This window comes from Sardina pilchardus, chromosome 15 (assembly GCF_963854185.1).
Source record: "Sardina pilchardus chromosome 15, fSarPil1.1, whole genome shotgun sequence".
NCBI lineage: Eukaryota > Metazoa > Chordata > Actinopteri > Clupeiformes > Clupeidae > Sardina > Sardina pilchardus.
The window spans coordinates 6,164,599-6,182,098 of NC_085008.1; the positions used below are offsets into that span (position 1 = coordinate 6,164,599).

Below are 17,500 nucleotides of genomic sequence, written 5' to 3' on the forward strand. Positions count from 1 at the left end.
AGGTATATAGCGCCAGATGAAATCCAACATGACAGACATACACACACACACACACACACACACACACACACACACACACACACACACACACACACACACACACACACACACACACACTCACACACACACACACACACTCTCACACAATCAGACACACACACACACACACACACACACACACACACACTCACACACACACACACTCTCACACAATCAGACACACACACACACACACACACACACACACGCACACACATGCACACACACACACACACACACACACACTCTCTCACACACACACACACACACACACACACACACACACACACACACACACACACACACACACACACTGTCACATGCACAGACTAACTATGCTGCCCCATATTTTCTGATTTTCTATATTTTCATGGCTGCCTTACAAGATTACATGCTACACTTTCAGACTCAGGAGTCATCCAGCCACACAAACATACACACATTTATCATGGACACAGACTCTCACATGCATAATACCAGCATGGTTTGTCGAGGTCAGATCATACAAGAGTGCCAAACGTGGAAATTCATGTACACACCAGGAGCTAAGTGTTTCAGAATGAACCTACCGGTATGTTAAGAGGTCATTTGACCATATCCATCTAATGAAGACATTCTTTCAAACACAAGAACCTCAACTCTACGGTTCTCATGAAGCTCCAAGAGTTCCAGGAACTTCCGGGAGTTCTGCCATTATGTACAATCATTTATCCCACTTCGCCTAAACACAGCCAGCCTGCAATTTTACCCCACGTAAATCATCAGTTGTTTTTTTTTGGTGAAAAGACTTTGCAGGGTTTCCTTTCAGTAGAATAATAATGATAATACAAAAACATTTGCGCTGGATTCACTCTGTTATAAATGATAGCAATATGAAAGGTTATAATTCACTTGTGAAATGGAGCCTGCAATTGTGCTTTTGTGAGTGCTTTCTTACGCTCTTTCCCACTACAAGGTGGTCTATGATGCTGCTCGCAAAACCCCACTACAGAAACCCTTTTGAGCTTGTCTGAGGAGTAGATTAAGTGCCGGTTGAGTGGTCAGCACACTGCACCCAGAGACCGGTTTGCTAGCCGCTGCGGGTGCTGTGCGCTTCAGGTATAAATAGCCAAGCAGCAGCAGAGACGGAGCGAGGAGAGAGGTGCCGACATTCTCCTCTAAATGGGTCATACTTATCCGAGCCAGACCGGGTCGGAGAGAGCCGCTCTACCCACAAGGCATGCTGGGTATTTTTGAGTCTGTGCGCAGTCAGGGACCAGTAGCGGTTCTGTTTGTTGATTACTGGTGTGGCCGATTTTTTTGTGTCAGGCGTTGTACTCACCTACTTCTCTCTAAAAGACCTGCTGTGTAATGTGTCCCAGATAGAGACCACGTAGACAGTGTCCCACTTTGCCTAGTTCTTATGTAGAGATCGAAGAGAACTTCAATACATTGACATCCGTATGTCAAAATGAGTTGCCATGTTTTAATGAAGCAAAAACTACTTGTGTCGGGTTATTTTCTGCACAAGTAGAATACCAGTACAACTAGTTTAGTTGGAAAGAGTGCCATGACGCCAGGGGGAGAGCTGCTTTCAGAATCCAAGTCCCCTGTTGCTGTGTGTCTACTGGTGTAGAAATCTGTGGCTGATATTGGGACACACCAGCTGTGCTGTTACTAAAAGGAAACCCTGTGAAGTGAGCACATCAATGCAAAACACGAGGTGGCAAAAGACACACAGAAACACACACTGTGCACTCACTCTCTCTCTCTCTCTCTCTCTCACACACACACACACACACACACACACACACACACACACACACACATTCTGCAAAATGAGAATGCAAGTATGGAATTTCTGTATCTAATTGTGCCATTAGACCCTGGGAGGATATATCTGAAGAAAGCACTCTCTCTTTGCGTGTGTGTGTGTGTGTGTGTGTGTGTGTGTGTGTGTGTGTCTGTATGTCTTTAATTCTCACACAGATGCTGGAGATGTTTGAGAAGGATGACACGAATATGGAGAGTTCTGGGCCAGACTTTGTGCCCACCGTGCTGTATGAGTCCCTGAGGAAGGAGTATGAGGAGCTGCAGGAGAAGTACTCCCGTGCCCAGGCTGCAGCTGAGGCCTCCAGCATAGACGAACCAGGGTGAGCCCACCTGCACAAGTCTGGCAGAGGGTGGTGCTGTCACGATGCTCAAGGAGAGAGCATGTAGTGGCAAACAAAAACAAATATCCCTATTTCACAATTCCTTTACATGTAATACACTGTTGAATATACACCAGCACAGTTGTGCTGAAACCGAAGGACTTAGTCATTGCTGGTATAGTGGGGCATTTAGTCATCTAATGGCAAGAAAGGCTAGTGAATATAGTGTTTGAAGCACATTTATGATTTCAAGTTAGGATCGTCATCTTTATGACTCGAGGCTCACAGTGTTGAATTAGGGTAACTAATGTTGACATTCAAATATTGTTACATGTGTATAGCAGTAGGGTTTTCAGACTCTGCCTCCTCTTGGCTTGGCTTAGTGTTAATCTGACGCCTGTGATTCAACTTTGGAAACCTGAGATTGCTGCTTAGGCCCTTTGCAATAAATAGAGCATCACCATGTTTCATGGGGAAAATATTGTCTCCAACTTCAAAGTGGTGCTCAGGACAGTGGACACACACGAGACAGCATGTGGTTCCTATTGCGGCTTTTGTTCGTGCTCATAAGCATTCCTCATCTCCATTCTCTCCCCTGCTCAGGTCTGAGGGAAAACCGGAGGAGGTCAAGGAGCCGGGGGAGGAGGAGTCGCCAAAAAAGGCTGTGGAGTCAACGAATGGTGGAGGAGAAGAAGGTGGAGGAGGAGGTGGAGGAGGAGGAGGCGCAGAGGAGCGCGTGCGGAACCTGGAGGTGCAGCTGGCGTCCACCCAGGCCGAGCTGGAGGAGCTGCGGGAGCAGGTGCAGGTGGGGGTGTTCTCCGTGGAGCAGGCGGAGGCCGGGGGGGGAGGGAGGAGCGGAGGCCTGGAGGGTGGAGAGGGAGAGGCGGAGGCCCAGCAGCTGAGGGAGAGGGTGAGACAGCTGGAGCGGGAGCTGGCAGAGCGACGGGCGCCGGCGACGGGCGAGGAGGGCGAGAGCGAGGCGGCGCGACAGCTGCGGCAGAGGGTGGACGAGCTGCAGACAGCCCTGGAGCAGGAGCGCAAGGCCAGCGCCGAGAGAAGGAGGGATGAACGCCAAAAAGAAGAAGAAGAAAAGACCAACCGAGTGAAGGAGGAGGAGAGTGAGACGGTGAAGAGGCTGAAAGAGCGCGTGAGGGAACTGGAGGCCTCGCTGGCGGGGAATAGACAGCAGAAGGAGGAGGAGGAGGAGGAGGTGAAGAAGGAGGCGCGGGAGTCCGGCGGGGAGAGACGGAGCGGCGAGGGGGAGCTGGCGCTGACCCGCCACCTGCAGGCCAGGCAGGCCGAACTGGAGGCCCAGCTGAGGGGCAGCGTGCCGCGGGCCGAGCTGGACGAGGTGCGGGTCACCATGGGCCTGCAGCTGGACCAGCTGGCCCGCGAGAGGGCTCAAGTGGCCCTGCGCCTCAACGACGCCCTGCTGGACCTGGAGAGGCTCCGGCCGCCCGCGCAGCACGGCGACGAGGAAGACGAGGAGGGAGAGGACGAAGACGAGCGCTCAGAGGGGTCCGAACGCTCCATCATCTCGGGTGAGAGATCTTAGTGTTTCGTTCAGCTCAGAATCACTCCGTTTCAGGATCCTTCTTTAACAGAATTAGTGTAGACTTAATTCAGTTAAATCTACTAAGGTTTAAATGAGCATTATGAACACTAAAAGCATCAAAATTAAAGTTTAGAGCAGTTGCTTCTAAAAAGCTTCATCAAAAAAGCAGCTAATTATTACATGTAGTGGCGCTTTAGTTGTCTTTGCCAGATGTCTTCCATTTGTTCTGGTTTTCTCATTGTTTCAAGCGTATTGCTTAGGCAGCAAAGTGTCCTACCAACACCACTCAAGGAGACCAGACCACCACAACTCTCAGTCCTGTTGCTCTCTTTTTCTCTCTCTCTCTCTCTCTCTCTCACACATACACTCTTGCCCTCTCTTATTCTCTCCCATGAGGGAGCTGAAAATAAACCAGTGCTTCTAATCTTTTAATTTCTGCTGCGCAGAAATAACTCCACAGCAGATGGAAGCCTGCTTGCATTCTTGGAAAGCCAGCGTTTGAGAGTTAGTTTGTGTATGTGTGCGTGTCCTAGTTACCGCTGCAAAAACAGGCCCATCTACCCTTAGGCCCATTTTCAAATTAGCCTCTGCGTATTCTTTCAGATTTACATTGCAGCAGCTCACAGTGCCAGTTAGCCATACAGTTATGGGCTATTGGCTCTCATTGAGAAGCTATAATAACACCATGATACTTGCTTCAGATAGCTGTTTTCAGTTTGTCTATACTGTATCTGTCCCTCTAATAATAAACTCTAATAGTAATAATAACAATAATAATTGAAACTAACTAACAGAAGTAACAGTAAAACAATAAACACTACATGGCATACACTGCTAAACCCAGCCAACAATGGGCTTAGGGCTTCAAGCTTGAAACCGGAGGGTTCCCTGTTCGATCCCTGACCAGTCCACGGTGCTTGAGCAAGGCATCTAACCCCTCACTGCTCCCCAAGCGCCGCTGGTTGGGCAGGCAGCTCACTGCTCTGGGTTAGTGTATGATATCACCTCACAGTGGGTTCACTAATTCGATGAAATTGGGTTAAATGCAGAGAATGAATGTCCCTCACGGGATCCAAAAAGTATATAAATTATACTTATACAATCATCGCTCTGCTCTGTGTCCAATCAGAGCGCTCGCTGCGCGGCGCGGGCACGGGTCAGACGCTGGCGGCGGTGCGTGCGGAGCTGGAGGCGGCGCGGCAGGAGGCGTCGCAGGCGCTGGACTCGCTGTGCGCCGAGCGCGAGGGCCGGGCCCAGGACGCGCTGCGACTGCAGCAGGGCGCAGTGCCGCTGGCCCGGCACCAGGAGGCGCTGGAGGGCCTGTCCGAGCAGCTGGCCCAGACGGCGGCCGAGCTGCAGCGCGAGGCGGCGCTGAGGTGCCAGGCCCAGGCCCAGGCCGCCAGGCTACAGGAGCAGCTGCAGGGCGCCGCGCAGGACCTGGTCAGCAAAGAGGAGCACGACAAGGTCAAGGTAGGCTGGACGCGCTCAGACACCGGGTTTGATCTGGACTATTCCGCTACTGAAGTGGTCTCTCCTTACAGTCAGCTAAATTAAAGTCCTGTTGATGGAACGCATCTGTATGTGTGTACTTCAGTGGTGAGCTTCTTCAAGGATTCACCAAATGTTCCCTTAAGTTTCCATTTTAGGGTCAGTTGAATGAATGCTATGCTGTTAACAAAGTTGTCTTGTGTTTTCCTTTTGGGAGCTTTCTATGTCCAATTATGACCGCTTTGTTTTACCAACATGACTATTCAATGGCTTCCATTTGTGTCTGTCCAGCAGCACCTTCTGGTGGACGATGCCAGAATTGCATATTTTACTGGTTTAATAAGAAGAGAGTTTTTCTTAATTATTGAAAGGGTATTCATTGAAGAGATTATCGTGGCAATGATAATGTATTCTTCTTGATATTCCTTGAACCTAATTGGACAGGTGTTGGTTACAGATGTGGTTGTTTGGTGAAGCTGACCTCTGACCCCCTGCCTCTGCTCCTGTGCGAGTTTAGGCGGAGCTGCAGCGCTCCCTGGAGGAGAGCGTGAGTAAAGCACAGGCGGCGCAGGAGGCGCTGAGCGAGAAGGAGACGGAGCTGAAGGAGCTCAAGTCCCAGAAGGCCATGCAGCAGGGCCTGGTGTCGCAGGAGGACCACGAGGCCCAGCGCCTCTCGCTGCAGGCCGAGATCAACGCCCTGACCGCGCGCATGGCCGACCTCCAGCGCAAGCACGACAAGACCTGCACCGAGGTCAGCCTCGTCACATCTCTGAGTGTGTGTGTGTGTGTGTTTGTGTGTGCCTGTATGTCTATATATGTGTCTGTCTGTGTGTGCATGTGTTACGTGTGGGGACATGTATGCATAAAAAGTGAGAGCGGGGAAGATATAACATCTGAGTGTATGTCATTTGAAAGTGATGGACTGGTAGGCCTAGAGTTATGTAGGAGTGTTTGTTCATTTCTGTAGTGTACGATGATGAACCTTCTCTTCCTTTCATGCATGCATACTGTCACCTGTAAGTATATCCCTGTACGCAAAGTACCCAGCAGTATAGTCACTTAAGTGTGTTTTTGTTTGGTTTGTGAAGTGTATTGATTTAATTGATGTATTGATTGAAATATTTGAGTCCCAGATGGATTGAATGCACCACATATATTCTGCATCAATCTTAAAATGAGTCAGTGATAATAAATGCATCCAGCTGTTCACCAGCGTGCTTTTTTATCACTGATTTGAGTTGTAGGATTGGCAGAATTACAGACATGTGGTCCATTTGGTTTACTGCCATGATTCAGAACTTCGATGGACCTCCATGTCATGTATAGCATGACAATTTAGTATGAGGCATTCCCCTTTTTCTTATTAACTGTACTCTCTCTTTCCTTGTGCATCCCTCTTTTTGTCTTCCTTTCCATCAACCCTGTACTTCCTCTCTCCTTTCTGTCCTTCCATCCATCTCTCTCTCTCTCTCTCTCTCTCTCTCTCTCTCTCTCTCTCTCTGTGGACAGGTGTTCCAGGTGCAGCGGGAGGCTCTGTTCAACAAGAGCGAGCGGCAGGTGGCCGAGGCCCAGGTGGCGGCCGTGCAGAAGCAGCTGGAGGAGCTGCAGGCCCAGTCCAGCCACGTCCAGCAGCTGCACCAGGACATCCAGCACTCGCAGGGCCTCCTCAAGGAGAAGGACCGCAAGGTGGGACACGCACACCACACACCCTGTTCTGTTTCGTGTGAGGGCTTACTGGCCCAAAACATCATGGTTTTGACATACAAAATTGGGAGCAAATTTGGTCGCAGTGAACTTTATTCACGACGCACCCTGGACAGTGAAGAGGGACACTGGAGTTTATAGTAATGGACAGATAGAGAGGAATAGATAGAGGAAGGGAGAGAACAATGAAACAAAATGTCAATGAAAAAACTGCTGCCTAATTTAGTAGGACATGCGATCACCAGTGGTCAGTTCTAAATATAAGTGTAAACAATCACCAAGACACATTGTGATGTGATCACTCAAACCACTTGCTTAGATGGTCTTAGACACAGTGGACCAGATATACTGTATTTTGTAGAACACTAAAGCGTCCCAGACAATGGGAGTTCTGAGTGTGGCGTTGGCAATGGTGCAATCAAAACACAAGTGGTCAGCAGCATTTCTGGCTGTACACTTTGAATATGTAAACAATGATGTGCCTCGGCTCACCATTTTGTGATTGGATCACGCATAGCGAATTCTAAAAACAAACATAATCAAGCCCATAGTCTTATATGCTTTTTATCCTCTCTCTCCCTCTGTCTTTCCCTGCCTCTCTCTCTCTCTGTCTCTCCTTCTCTCTCTCCCTCCCTCTCCTTCTTTTTCTCTCTCTCTCTCTCTCTCTCTCCCTGTCCTTTTTTGTGTCTGCCTGTTGCTAGATCACTGAGCTGTCTAAAGAGGTGTTCCGTCTGAAGGAGGCTCTGGGTGCTCTGAGCCCTCCGCTGGGTGGCGTGCCTCCCCCTGGCAACCCTGGCCAGCAGGTGGCGCTGCAGAACCGTGTTTCTGCACTGACCCAGCAGCTGCAGGTGAGTGTGCAGCACAGCCTGAACATATCCCACGTGGGTTAGAGAGAGAGAGAGAGAGAGAGAATGATAGAGAGAGTCAGAGAGAGAAAGAAAGAGAGAGATAGAGAGAGAGAGATACAAATAACAATTAACAAGTAACAATACAAATCAAATGCATTACATTAATTTCTGGAAGGAAGAAATAAAAACGAATGATAAACTAGAGATATACAGAAGCCTGAACAGAAATTATTGTTTAGCCCCATATTTAAGTAAAATAAAAGATAGAAAGAAAAGAACAACACTGACAAAATACAGAATCAGTGACCATAACCTACACATTGAAACGGGCAGACATAGACAAACGTGGGTCCCTAGGCATATGAGAAAATGTAGTTACTGCTTAAATGATGTAGAAAACGAGGAACATTTCCTTCTCAATTGCATTAGTTATACATCTGTAAGGGATTCCTTTTTTGCCGAATTCAAAAAGCAAATCGCAGAATTTGAAAATCTATCTCCTCAAAGGAAAATATATATATTAATGGGAGAGGAACCAAGCTGTACATGCCTAGCTGCAGATTACATTATGACCTGCCATAAAACAAGGGAAAACTTAAGAGTAGGCCCATAAATAGGTGTTTTTTTTGTTGTTGTTTTATATAAGTTTCTTTTTCCACAGTATACAGTAGTACTGCTGAACTTATTACTGTCATTTTCTCTTACATAAATAGGCGTTTTTATAAGTTTTTGTTGTTGTTTCTATAAGTTTCTTTTTCTACAGTATACAGTAGTATTGCTGAACTTATTACTGTCATTTTCTACTCTTACATTCTACTCTTTTGATTTATCATTATTATTATACTTTACGTGTATACTGTAAGAGTAGGCACATAAATAGGTATTTTTTATAAGTTTTTGTTGTTGTTTTGTATAAGTTTCTTTTCTACAGTATAATAGCCTACTACTGCTGAAGCTATTACTGTCCTTTTAACATAATTTACGATCTACTATTTGGATATTATTATTATTATTATTGTTGTTGTTTTTGCAATTATTTCATTTTTATCCCCTTACTAATGTAAAGTTGATTATTAACATGTTATTCTTGTAGCTTTGGCAACAATGACTTGACACATTCATGCCAATAAAGCAATATTTGATTTGATTTGATTTGATTTGAGAGAGAGAGAGAGAGAGAGAGAGAGAGAGAGAGAGAGAGAGATGGGATAGGAGCTGATACAGGAGTCATATATAGGAATATAAGAAAGAAGCAGATATAGTAGTCGTGCAAAAAGGAGAAAGTTCATCTGAATGATGTGCATTTGTTTATGTGTGTGCACAGGACTGTGAGCGCAAACACAAGACAGTGGTGGCCATTTATCGCTCTCATTTGCTGGCCGCCGTGCAGGTAAGATGCACACATACTGTACACACACACACACAGAAGGATACACACACACACACACACACACACACACACACACACACACACACACACACACACACACACACACACAGAAGGACACACACACACACATGCACACACACATGCACACCTATACACATCCTCACAAAACCACACCTCCACACTCTCAATAGAGTACAGTATGTACATTTCACTAGAAAATACATCAGATTTTCAAAATACAAAACACATTAGCGTTCTGTGATGATATCTCGTAAACAAAATGGGAGTCAGTAGCCAAACAGGCTGCTATCACACTCTCCGGTCTCTCACAGCTGTGTGCCTGCGGTGTGTTTCAGGGCCGCATGGACGAGGAGGTGCAGGGTCTCCTGCTCCAGATCCTGAGGATGTCAAGCCGGGACCAAAGCCCCTGAGAAGCCAAATAACCCCCTTCATCATGAACACACGCTCTGGGACACACACACACACACACACACACCCACAGACACACACACCACTCACTCTACCATGCAGCCGGTCCACCTGGGCCCCAGGGGGCCCTATTGATGACGGCAGCCGCGTATAAGCCATGCTGCTGATATGATATTAGAGTCCCGTGACTGAACTCATTGATTGCTCGAGAGGCCTTTGGAGAGACTTACAGTAGCCTGTATTTTGATGGTGACAGAGGAATAAATATACAATTTATCTGTATTGATTTTTCGAGACATCATCATCAGTATATTTTCTGTTTCTTGTGTGGGCTTAGAGGTTGCTTTTTTTGTACCTTATTCTTTCAATAAATAAGGAGAGACGGCGTGCAGCTCCTACTCTCATCATCATTTCTCTACCACAAATGCCTTCAGCTCAATGCAGTCAACGATTCAACAGTCTCTTCAACGATTGCCCTCTTAGGGCAGAATCGATTATGAAATATGGGGGGTATCGACCGCTTATTAACATGAAAGCCAGGATCACTCCGGATGTTCCTCTGCCACTATGGTAGTTCTTAAGCAGGAAAATATAGTGTCTTCTTGCCTGTTTAATCTGTGTTTATGGATATTAAACAATACATGACTCTCCAGCACAGAACGGGTAAAAGCCTGTTCACTTAACTTAAGCCACTGAAAAGCATTTCTCCCACTTCAAGACATTGTTCAGATGAAGCCAACATCATTTTATAACTAACTCAGAGGGATTGCAGTGATGGTCAAGGTCGTCTTGTATCCTTGAATATAGTTAACAGAGAGTATTGAGTGAAAATGTAGTAACCTTGGACTATCTGCATCATCAGCAACATCCAGTATTGAATCCTCAGCTGACTTTTACTGAAGAAGAGCTGAAGAGCTTGTTAGTTATTTAGCTGAAGAAAAAGGGTACTAACCATGTATTGCAATGTATAATGTTGAGCTATACAAATGGATAATTACCCATTTTGAACCATCTTCCAAAAAGAAAATACTATTTGGTCTCTCCTCTACCACATTCTGGTCACAACACATTTGTAGCAAAAACAGTCCAAGTTGAACATACCAACTCATGGTCTTGTCATTTTTATCATCCTTTTATTGAAAAGACATTAGGTTGGAAGGGGAGCAGATTCAAGAAAGTCCTGAGGAAGCAACTATAAATTATATCATTTCTCTCATCCCTATGCTAGGCTAAAAGAAAGCTGACGTTGCAGAGAGAACCCTCCCTTCCCTCTCTCACATGACACACATGCACACTCACACAGCCGTACCTGATCAATCACACAGGGCTATAACCTATCAGTCATTCTCTGGTCGGTTGAACATGCTGCCACAGGCAATGCAGCTCCACTGAAAAGCAAAGGAAGGAGTCAAAGGAAGAGTGATAAAATGGTGGTGCACTTCCTGTGTGTGTGTGTGTGTGTGTGTGTGTGTGTGTGTGTGTGTGTGTGTGTGTGTGTGTGTGTGTGTGTGTGTGTGTGTGTGTGTGTGTGTGTGTGTGTGTCTTTCTCTCTCTGTGTGTGTGTGTGTCTGTGTGTGTGTGTGTGTGTGTGTGACTGTGTTCTGATTGTGTATCCATATGGACTCAATCTCCATGGTCACAGTGTGGCCATTGTCCAGCAGACAATAAACAACTATCAGTAGGACTGATGAGTGCTCCCTTTACTCGCGATCGGTGTATTCACCCAATAAACGAACCTTCACATCACCATCATGAGCAGCACAGATGGACAAACAAAAAAACATGACGTTCAGCAAAAACATACCCTATGTGTATACTTAAGGCACTGGACTATTTTAACACTTGAGTGAGTCAATAGGAGTCTGTACAGCCGTCTACATGTGCTGTATTAGGAACACTGGGCATGGCTGAGTATAGCACTTATTGGTAGTTAGAGACAAGCGGGTGGTGTCATACTGTCTGAACCACGGCATTGCAATAGGTTAGCTGAGGTACCAAGAAAGGGTTAAACCAAGTACAAGATGCCCTGACAGGAAAACCGGGCCATCTGGGGTACCGACGCCACGAGCTGAACTTTACAAAAGGATGTGAACAGGAAGTGGGGGGAGCTAGAACTTCTAGATGAAAACATCAGTAGTGTCCTTCTGATGTTTCCAATCGGTTACATACATGATTGTACTCTCTGCTAGCTAGAACGTCTGCAGCAGAACATCGACAAGTTCTTCTAGAGAGAGAACCATAAATTATGATAGAAAGACTTCCTCTATTGTCTGGTCCTGAGGCCGTAGAATATCAGAAGTGATTCAGCGATAACACAGGATGGATTTAATAACATAGAATATCGTTTTTGATCTAATATCACAGAAAAGTACCCACTCTGTAATAAATTAAACATGTTCAGCCAGCCAAGAGGCTCAAACCAACTTAAAGCCAGCATCCTGAGATGGTTTAACGTGGATAGACTTTTTGTAGAAGTACTGTGCATCCAGCAAAAAATAACATCAAGAATGTGTCTCCTGGTCACTGATTGATGTCATTGTCAATCAGTCCGTTGGTTTTCATGGCACTAGGCAGCTACCATGACAGCCATCATGTGTTACCATTGACTAAATGATTTAATTACACTATGGAATGTCTCTGGTCATGGGTGAAAGCCTTGACAAATGAATGAAATTATTTTGGAAATTTCTAGGAACAGACTTTATACTTCCAGAAAAAGACTTCCTCATATTTCCAAGTAACCTGGTAACAGTCTGAAAGTAGAGGTGCACACTTTGCAGGATCCTTCAGTGAGTTAGTTAGTAGCAACCAGGTATCAGTCAGATATTCAGCCAATTTTATCTGTGTGTATGTGTGTGTGTGTGTGTGTGTGTGTGTGTGTGTGTGTGTGTGTGTGTGTATGTATGTACAGTATCTGTGTGTGTGTGTGTGTGTGTGTGTGAGTGTGTGTGTGTGTGTGTGTGTGTGTGTGTGTGTGTGTGTGTGTGTGTGTGTGTGTGTGTGTGTGATTAAGGGTACTACTGTATCTGCCCCCTCTTGTCTCACTGTTCTGTGGGTGGCAGACACGGGGCCACGGGTCATCACAGCACTTGTTAGCTTATAGCGAGGCCATGCGGAGGTACTGTATCTGTGTGTGTGTGTGTGTGTGTGTGTGTGTGTGTGTGTGTGTGTGTGTGTGTGTGTGTGTGTGTGTGTGTGTGTGTGTGTGTGTGTGTGTGTGTGTGTATGTGTGTGTGTATGTGTGTGTGTTAAGCCTTTGTAGGCAAAGAGTCTGTTTAGGATGAGGAGCTTCTCACAGCCACTGGGAGGGGTGGACGTCTGTCACCTAAAAACAGGAAAAAACACAAAGATTTCATTCCAGTGTCTAATACAGTATAGGTATCTCATTTGAATATTTCCTACTCAACATGATTTTGCAATATCATTTTCTCACAAATATTTGCATTATTGACTTTTTTGGCAACTTTCAATCAGTGATAAGCATGAAATAGACTGATCTGACCACGAGCCTTCTGAATGTAAAAAGGGTCAAATAGTTCTGATGACTTTCTCAACGGCTCTTTTCTTGTGTAGACCGCTGTGTGTGCTGGTGTGTGCTGTGACTGTCCCCTCACCTGTGTGAGACGGGTGTGGTGTGGCGTGGTCACAGCTTGCGACAGACCACCTGCTGCAGGTGCAGCTCGCTCTCGGCTGCCACGATGGGCAGCTCGTTGCGGAGGTGGTAGTTGATCAGGTGACTGATGCTCTCGAACAGCATATCTTTGGTGCGGACCTGCAGAGCCAAGCAGCAGACAGAGCGAAAACACAACTGTAAATACAGACCACCTGGCCTCTTTATTCTCCTGTTTTTAACCAAACTAACAGGGCTAAGGGGTTGTTAAAGATAGAGTTGGGATATGTTCCAGTCCTGTCAGCCATTAACTGCAGTTAATCTGTTTGTTCGGTAATAATACTGGGGATTTAAGGACAATACTAACACAGTATGTGCTTTTCTCCCAGAGACCTTATCTTTAAAAAATAAAACCCCATTTATAATGAATTACATCAGCAGTGAGATCCGGAGATTAAACTGACGACTGGAACAACCGAACAAAAAAAAAAGACTCTGAGGTCCTCCTGACTCACCACTCCCTCCGGGTCAACCAGCAGCAGGTGCTTGGGCAGGCCGCAGTGCATGCCCGTCAGCACGTACTGGCCTGGGTTGGTGGCGCTGTCGCGCACCAGGAAGTCGCCGTCGCGCACCAGCAGCCTCTCGGCGTCGCGGCGGCTCATGCGGCCGTGGTACCAGGCCTCCCCGCGCAGCTGCTCCTCGGTGGGGGCCACGGGGGCGCGGCGACGAGGCGGGCTCGGCCAGCAGTCCTCCAGCACGCACACGCCCGCCGCCTCGTGCAGACGCAGCGCGTCCTCAAACGGCCCTGAGGAGCAGCACACACCAACGTCAGGCTCTCACACGCATTATCTTTACGCCTAAACATTCACATTCATGGCAGTGGATAATGTTTACATTGAAAACAGTTTAGACAACAAAACAGTTTAGACAACACATTTAGACTGTACGGAGCAATTGTTCTGTCGCTAGTGTAGAGTTTAACACGGTTTTAAACTCCAACTCCCAACTCTAACTCCAGTTTAAAACCGTGTTAAACTCCAGACTAGCGGCAGAGCAATTGCCCCTATGGCTTTATGAGATAGCGTTTAGAGTATAAGTATTTAGTTTACAAATACTTAATTATTCCTATTTCTTATTTAGATCTTAAGAGAGTATTCTAAAAATCTTGTTGAGGATTTACCTAACACCTATACCCTCAAAAACTCAAACTCCCATAATCCCTTGTGGCCTGTGGACTCACTCATATCAAAAATATCTTTCTTGGGGCTCTCTGGTCCCCGGACCCCTCTCCCACCATTGGCTGCGTTCTCCAGGTTGTCCAGGTTCTGGGTGTTGACATACAGGTGCTCCTCGTAGTCCCGACTTCCAGGGGGGTGGCCATCAGCTCGCAGGTACCCGTCTGACGTCAACCCTGAAGCCCAAAGGAAGACACTTTAAGTCCCTACCTTTTTTTGTAACACACCTCAGAAAGTGGTGCAAGCAAACATTTACAAATAAATGTTACCAAGATAGCTTAACATTAAAAGGCAAACGCCATAAAGGCCATAAAAGCATGTTTTTTCCAGTGCTCTTGTGCTAAGGGTTTGGAGCTTAACATTACAGTCTTACATCACATTTTGCTCTATTGAAATGGTTGAGACTACTACAACTATTTTGTGACGTAATGAGATGTGGTGGCTTCCCCCTGACCTATTCACAGACCCCTTCTTGCCTCCACCAGCAGGTGTCTCACCTGAGCCGCCGTTGGTCTCTGTGTCCCAGTGCAGCTCACTACAGATCTGTGATGCAGGGAGGGAGGAGGTGGTGGAGGAGGAGGAGCAGGAGGAGGCAGCGGCGACGGCGGTGTCTCTCCTGCCCGGGGAGCCCATCTGAGGAGATGAGAGGAGAGGAGAGGAGAGGAGAGGAGAGGAGAGGAGAGGAGAGGAGAGGAGATGAGAGGAGAGGAGAGAATAAGAGAGGAGAGGAGTGGAGAGGGGAGAGCAGAGGCCCAAATCACATTAGCCAGGGCATTATTACTGCAGCAGCGGCGGCGGCAGGCTCTGTGGAAGGTCATTCCCAGCCTCGGCCGCCCATCTCCAGCCGCTCCCGTAACTGTGTAAGCCTCGCGTAATCACCACATCAGTTTGAATAAGCAGCAGCCAAATGTCAGGCCGGAGAAGTGGGAGGTTATTAAAGCGCCCTGCCCCGACGCAGCCCCAACCACGGGCAAACCACGGGCAAACGGCGGGAGGGAGGGAGGGCCATGTGGACAGCATCGACTGGGCGCTGAATTGTTTTTCGCTTCTTTAGCAGGGAGGAGGCACGTCGTTGTGAGTGTCACCGAGTCCACGACGAGGGACGCCGCCGCCGCCGCCGCTGCTCTCGGCTCACGCCCTCAGACGCGCAGAGGAGAGGACAATGTCATCAAGTTGGCAGCTCAATAATTAGGGGTCGATGGTGGGAGGCTAACGAGTTCACGTTCATTAAGCCGTCCACGCCGGGCTATTTTATTGCAGGGTGCAGCAAAACTGCCGCCCCCTTTGAGGCAACAGTAAAATGGCACAGTTGTACTTATAGTGGTGGATCACTGTGTTCATTTCTATTCAAAAGCCCATAGGTCTGTATAGAATGCTCTACAACATATTTCAGCAGCATATACATGTAATCATTTATAGGAGGTTGATAAAGTCGTTTTGGCTGGTTAAATGTCCCTAGTAATGCTGTACGTGATGAAATCCCTGCGGTAGAGGGACAAACAAACAAACAAACACATAAACACAGACAACAGTGCTGGAGACGGACCTGTGATGTTCTGTTCTGGACGTGGCTCGGGGTGTGGCGTAGCCGGGAGTCCACCACGCCCCCTAGTGGCGGCTCCTTGCCGGGGATGCTGTTGTAGTAGTCGTGCTCCGACGACTCCTCGTCTTCCCCCCACGCAGACTCCTCCGTGCGGATGACTCTGGAGAACGCCATGTCACAGAAGCAACAAAAGGGTCAGTGACTGCACCCTCGTATGACTGTGTGTGTGTGTGTGTGTGTGTGTGTGTGTGTCTCTGTTTGTGTGCGCGTGTGTGGGACATGACTGTGTGTGTGTGTGTATGTGCGTGTGTGTGTGTGTGTGTGTGTGTGTCTTTGCTTGTGTGCGCGTGTGTGGGACATGACTGTGTGTGTGTCTCTGTTTGTGCGTGTGTGTGTGTGTGTGTGTGTCTGAGACATGAAATGCAATTAGGCCACATACTTTCTGTGCCAGAAAGTGCAGAATGAGGAAGTCTGGGAGACAGAAAAATGGGCCATGACTGCCACCATGATCCACTGGCCTCTACTGAGACACATCTTATCTATGATCTGTGTATGCCGTATAGACTATCTGTATGTGTGCGGCTCAGAGATCACTATCGCTTCAGATGAGAATAGGACCATGTCCTGAAATCTGAACATAGAGGATCATCTTTCCTCTCACACACACACAAAAACACACAAACACACACACACATGCGCACACACTCTTTCTCCCTCCCTCTCTCTCTCTCTCTCACACACACACACACACACACACACACACACACACACACACGCACACACAAACATGCATATATGTATGTACTGTATGTATGTATGTATGCATGTATGTATGCATGACTACAAGCTGACGATGACACTCATCTTACAGTGCTGCAAAGGCAATGCTCATGCAAAACAATGGTTTTGCTCAAGAAAGTGTGAATTCCGCCAGACCTCAGCTCCAGTGTCAGTCTACACTGTGCATGAGAAATGCTTCTGACTGCAGGTGTTGCATCTGAGGGTATGCTATTACATCGGTGAGTAAGGACACATACACTATGTTGTGAGAGTAGATGCACCATTTTGTGACGTTAATTTATAGTCAAAGGTCATATCTCTCTCTAGGTGTGAGTGTGAGTGTGAGTTGGTCTTTTCGATTCATGGAAAGAAAAAAATACACGTCAGACATTTAACCGAACCTTAGTCTAACCTTCAAAACATAATCTTGTACTGATATTTAAAATATATTGACTGGGAGGACCATTATGAGTGAGTAAGTGAGTGAGAAAACTGACAAAATTTCACATCAATCAGTGGCTACTTAAGAAGTTAAGTTAAGAAGTTACCTCTTAAGAGGGATCTATATCTCTGTTGTGGCCCATGAAACAATTTTACAATGTTAACTCACATACAGTCAATGGCCGGGTTGCCCAGATTCGTTAAGAAGCTCTTAAGTGCTAAAAACTTCTTAGGAGCGCTCTAAGAACGTTCTAAGAACGCTCCTAAGAAGTTCTTAGCACTAAAGAGCTTCTTAACGAATCTGGG

The 17,500-nt window shown here is 46.9% G+C and overlaps 2 protein-coding genes across 4 annotated transcripts in view; one reads left to right on the forward strand and one right to left on the reverse strand.

The window, feature by feature from the left end:
* LOC134102380 (ankyrin repeat domain-containing protein 24-like) overlaps window positions 1–9,979 on the forward strand; it is an 11,390-nt gene extending 1,411 nt beyond the window's left edge. Inside the window, exons 4-12 of the mRNA XM_062556466.1 lie at window positions 1–2; window positions 2,008–2,171; window positions 2,775–3,712; window positions 4,856–5,196; window positions 5,732–5,965; window positions 6,724–6,900; window positions 7,620–7,766; window positions 9,091–9,156; window positions 9,513–9,979. The exon at window positions 1–2 is cut by the window's left edge and continues 180 nt beyond it. Coding sequence (XP_062412450.1) covers window positions 1–2; window positions 2,008–2,171; window positions 2,775–3,712; window positions 4,856–5,196; window positions 5,732–5,965; window positions 6,724–6,900; window positions 7,620–7,766; window positions 9,091–9,156; window positions 9,513–9,587 — 2,144 coding nt within the window. The 3' untranslated portion in view covers window positions 9,588–9,979. The remainder of the gene's footprint in view (window positions 3–2,007; window positions 2,172–2,774; window positions 3,713–4,855; window positions 5,197–5,731; window positions 5,966–6,723; window positions 6,901–7,619; window positions 7,767–9,090; window positions 9,157–9,512) is intronic.
* A 728-nt stretch (window positions 9,980–10,707) lies between these two features.
* Window positions 10,708–17,500, reverse strand: part of shc2 (SHC (Src homology 2 domain containing) transforming protein 2) — a 22,067-nt gene continuing 15,274 nt past the window's right edge. For 2 of the 3 annotated variants that reach the window (XM_062556476.1, XM_062556477.1), the window contains exons 10-15: window positions 15,977–16,133; window positions 14,928–15,063; window positions 14,436–14,606; window positions 13,711–14,000; window positions 13,200–13,357; window positions 10,708–12,910 (exon numbers count right to left, since the gene is read on the reverse strand). In XM_062556476.1, coding sequence (XP_062412460.1) covers window positions 13,229–13,357; window positions 13,711–14,000; window positions 14,436–14,606; window positions 14,928–15,063; window positions 15,977–16,133 — 883 coding nt within the window. In that variant the 3' untranslated portion in view covers window positions 10,708–12,910; window positions 13,200–13,228. The remainder of the gene's footprint in view (window positions 12,911–13,199; window positions 13,358–13,710; window positions 14,001–14,435; window positions 14,607–14,927; window positions 15,064–15,976; window positions 16,134–17,500) is intronic. The other variant, XM_062556478.1, reaches the window with a different exon arrangement.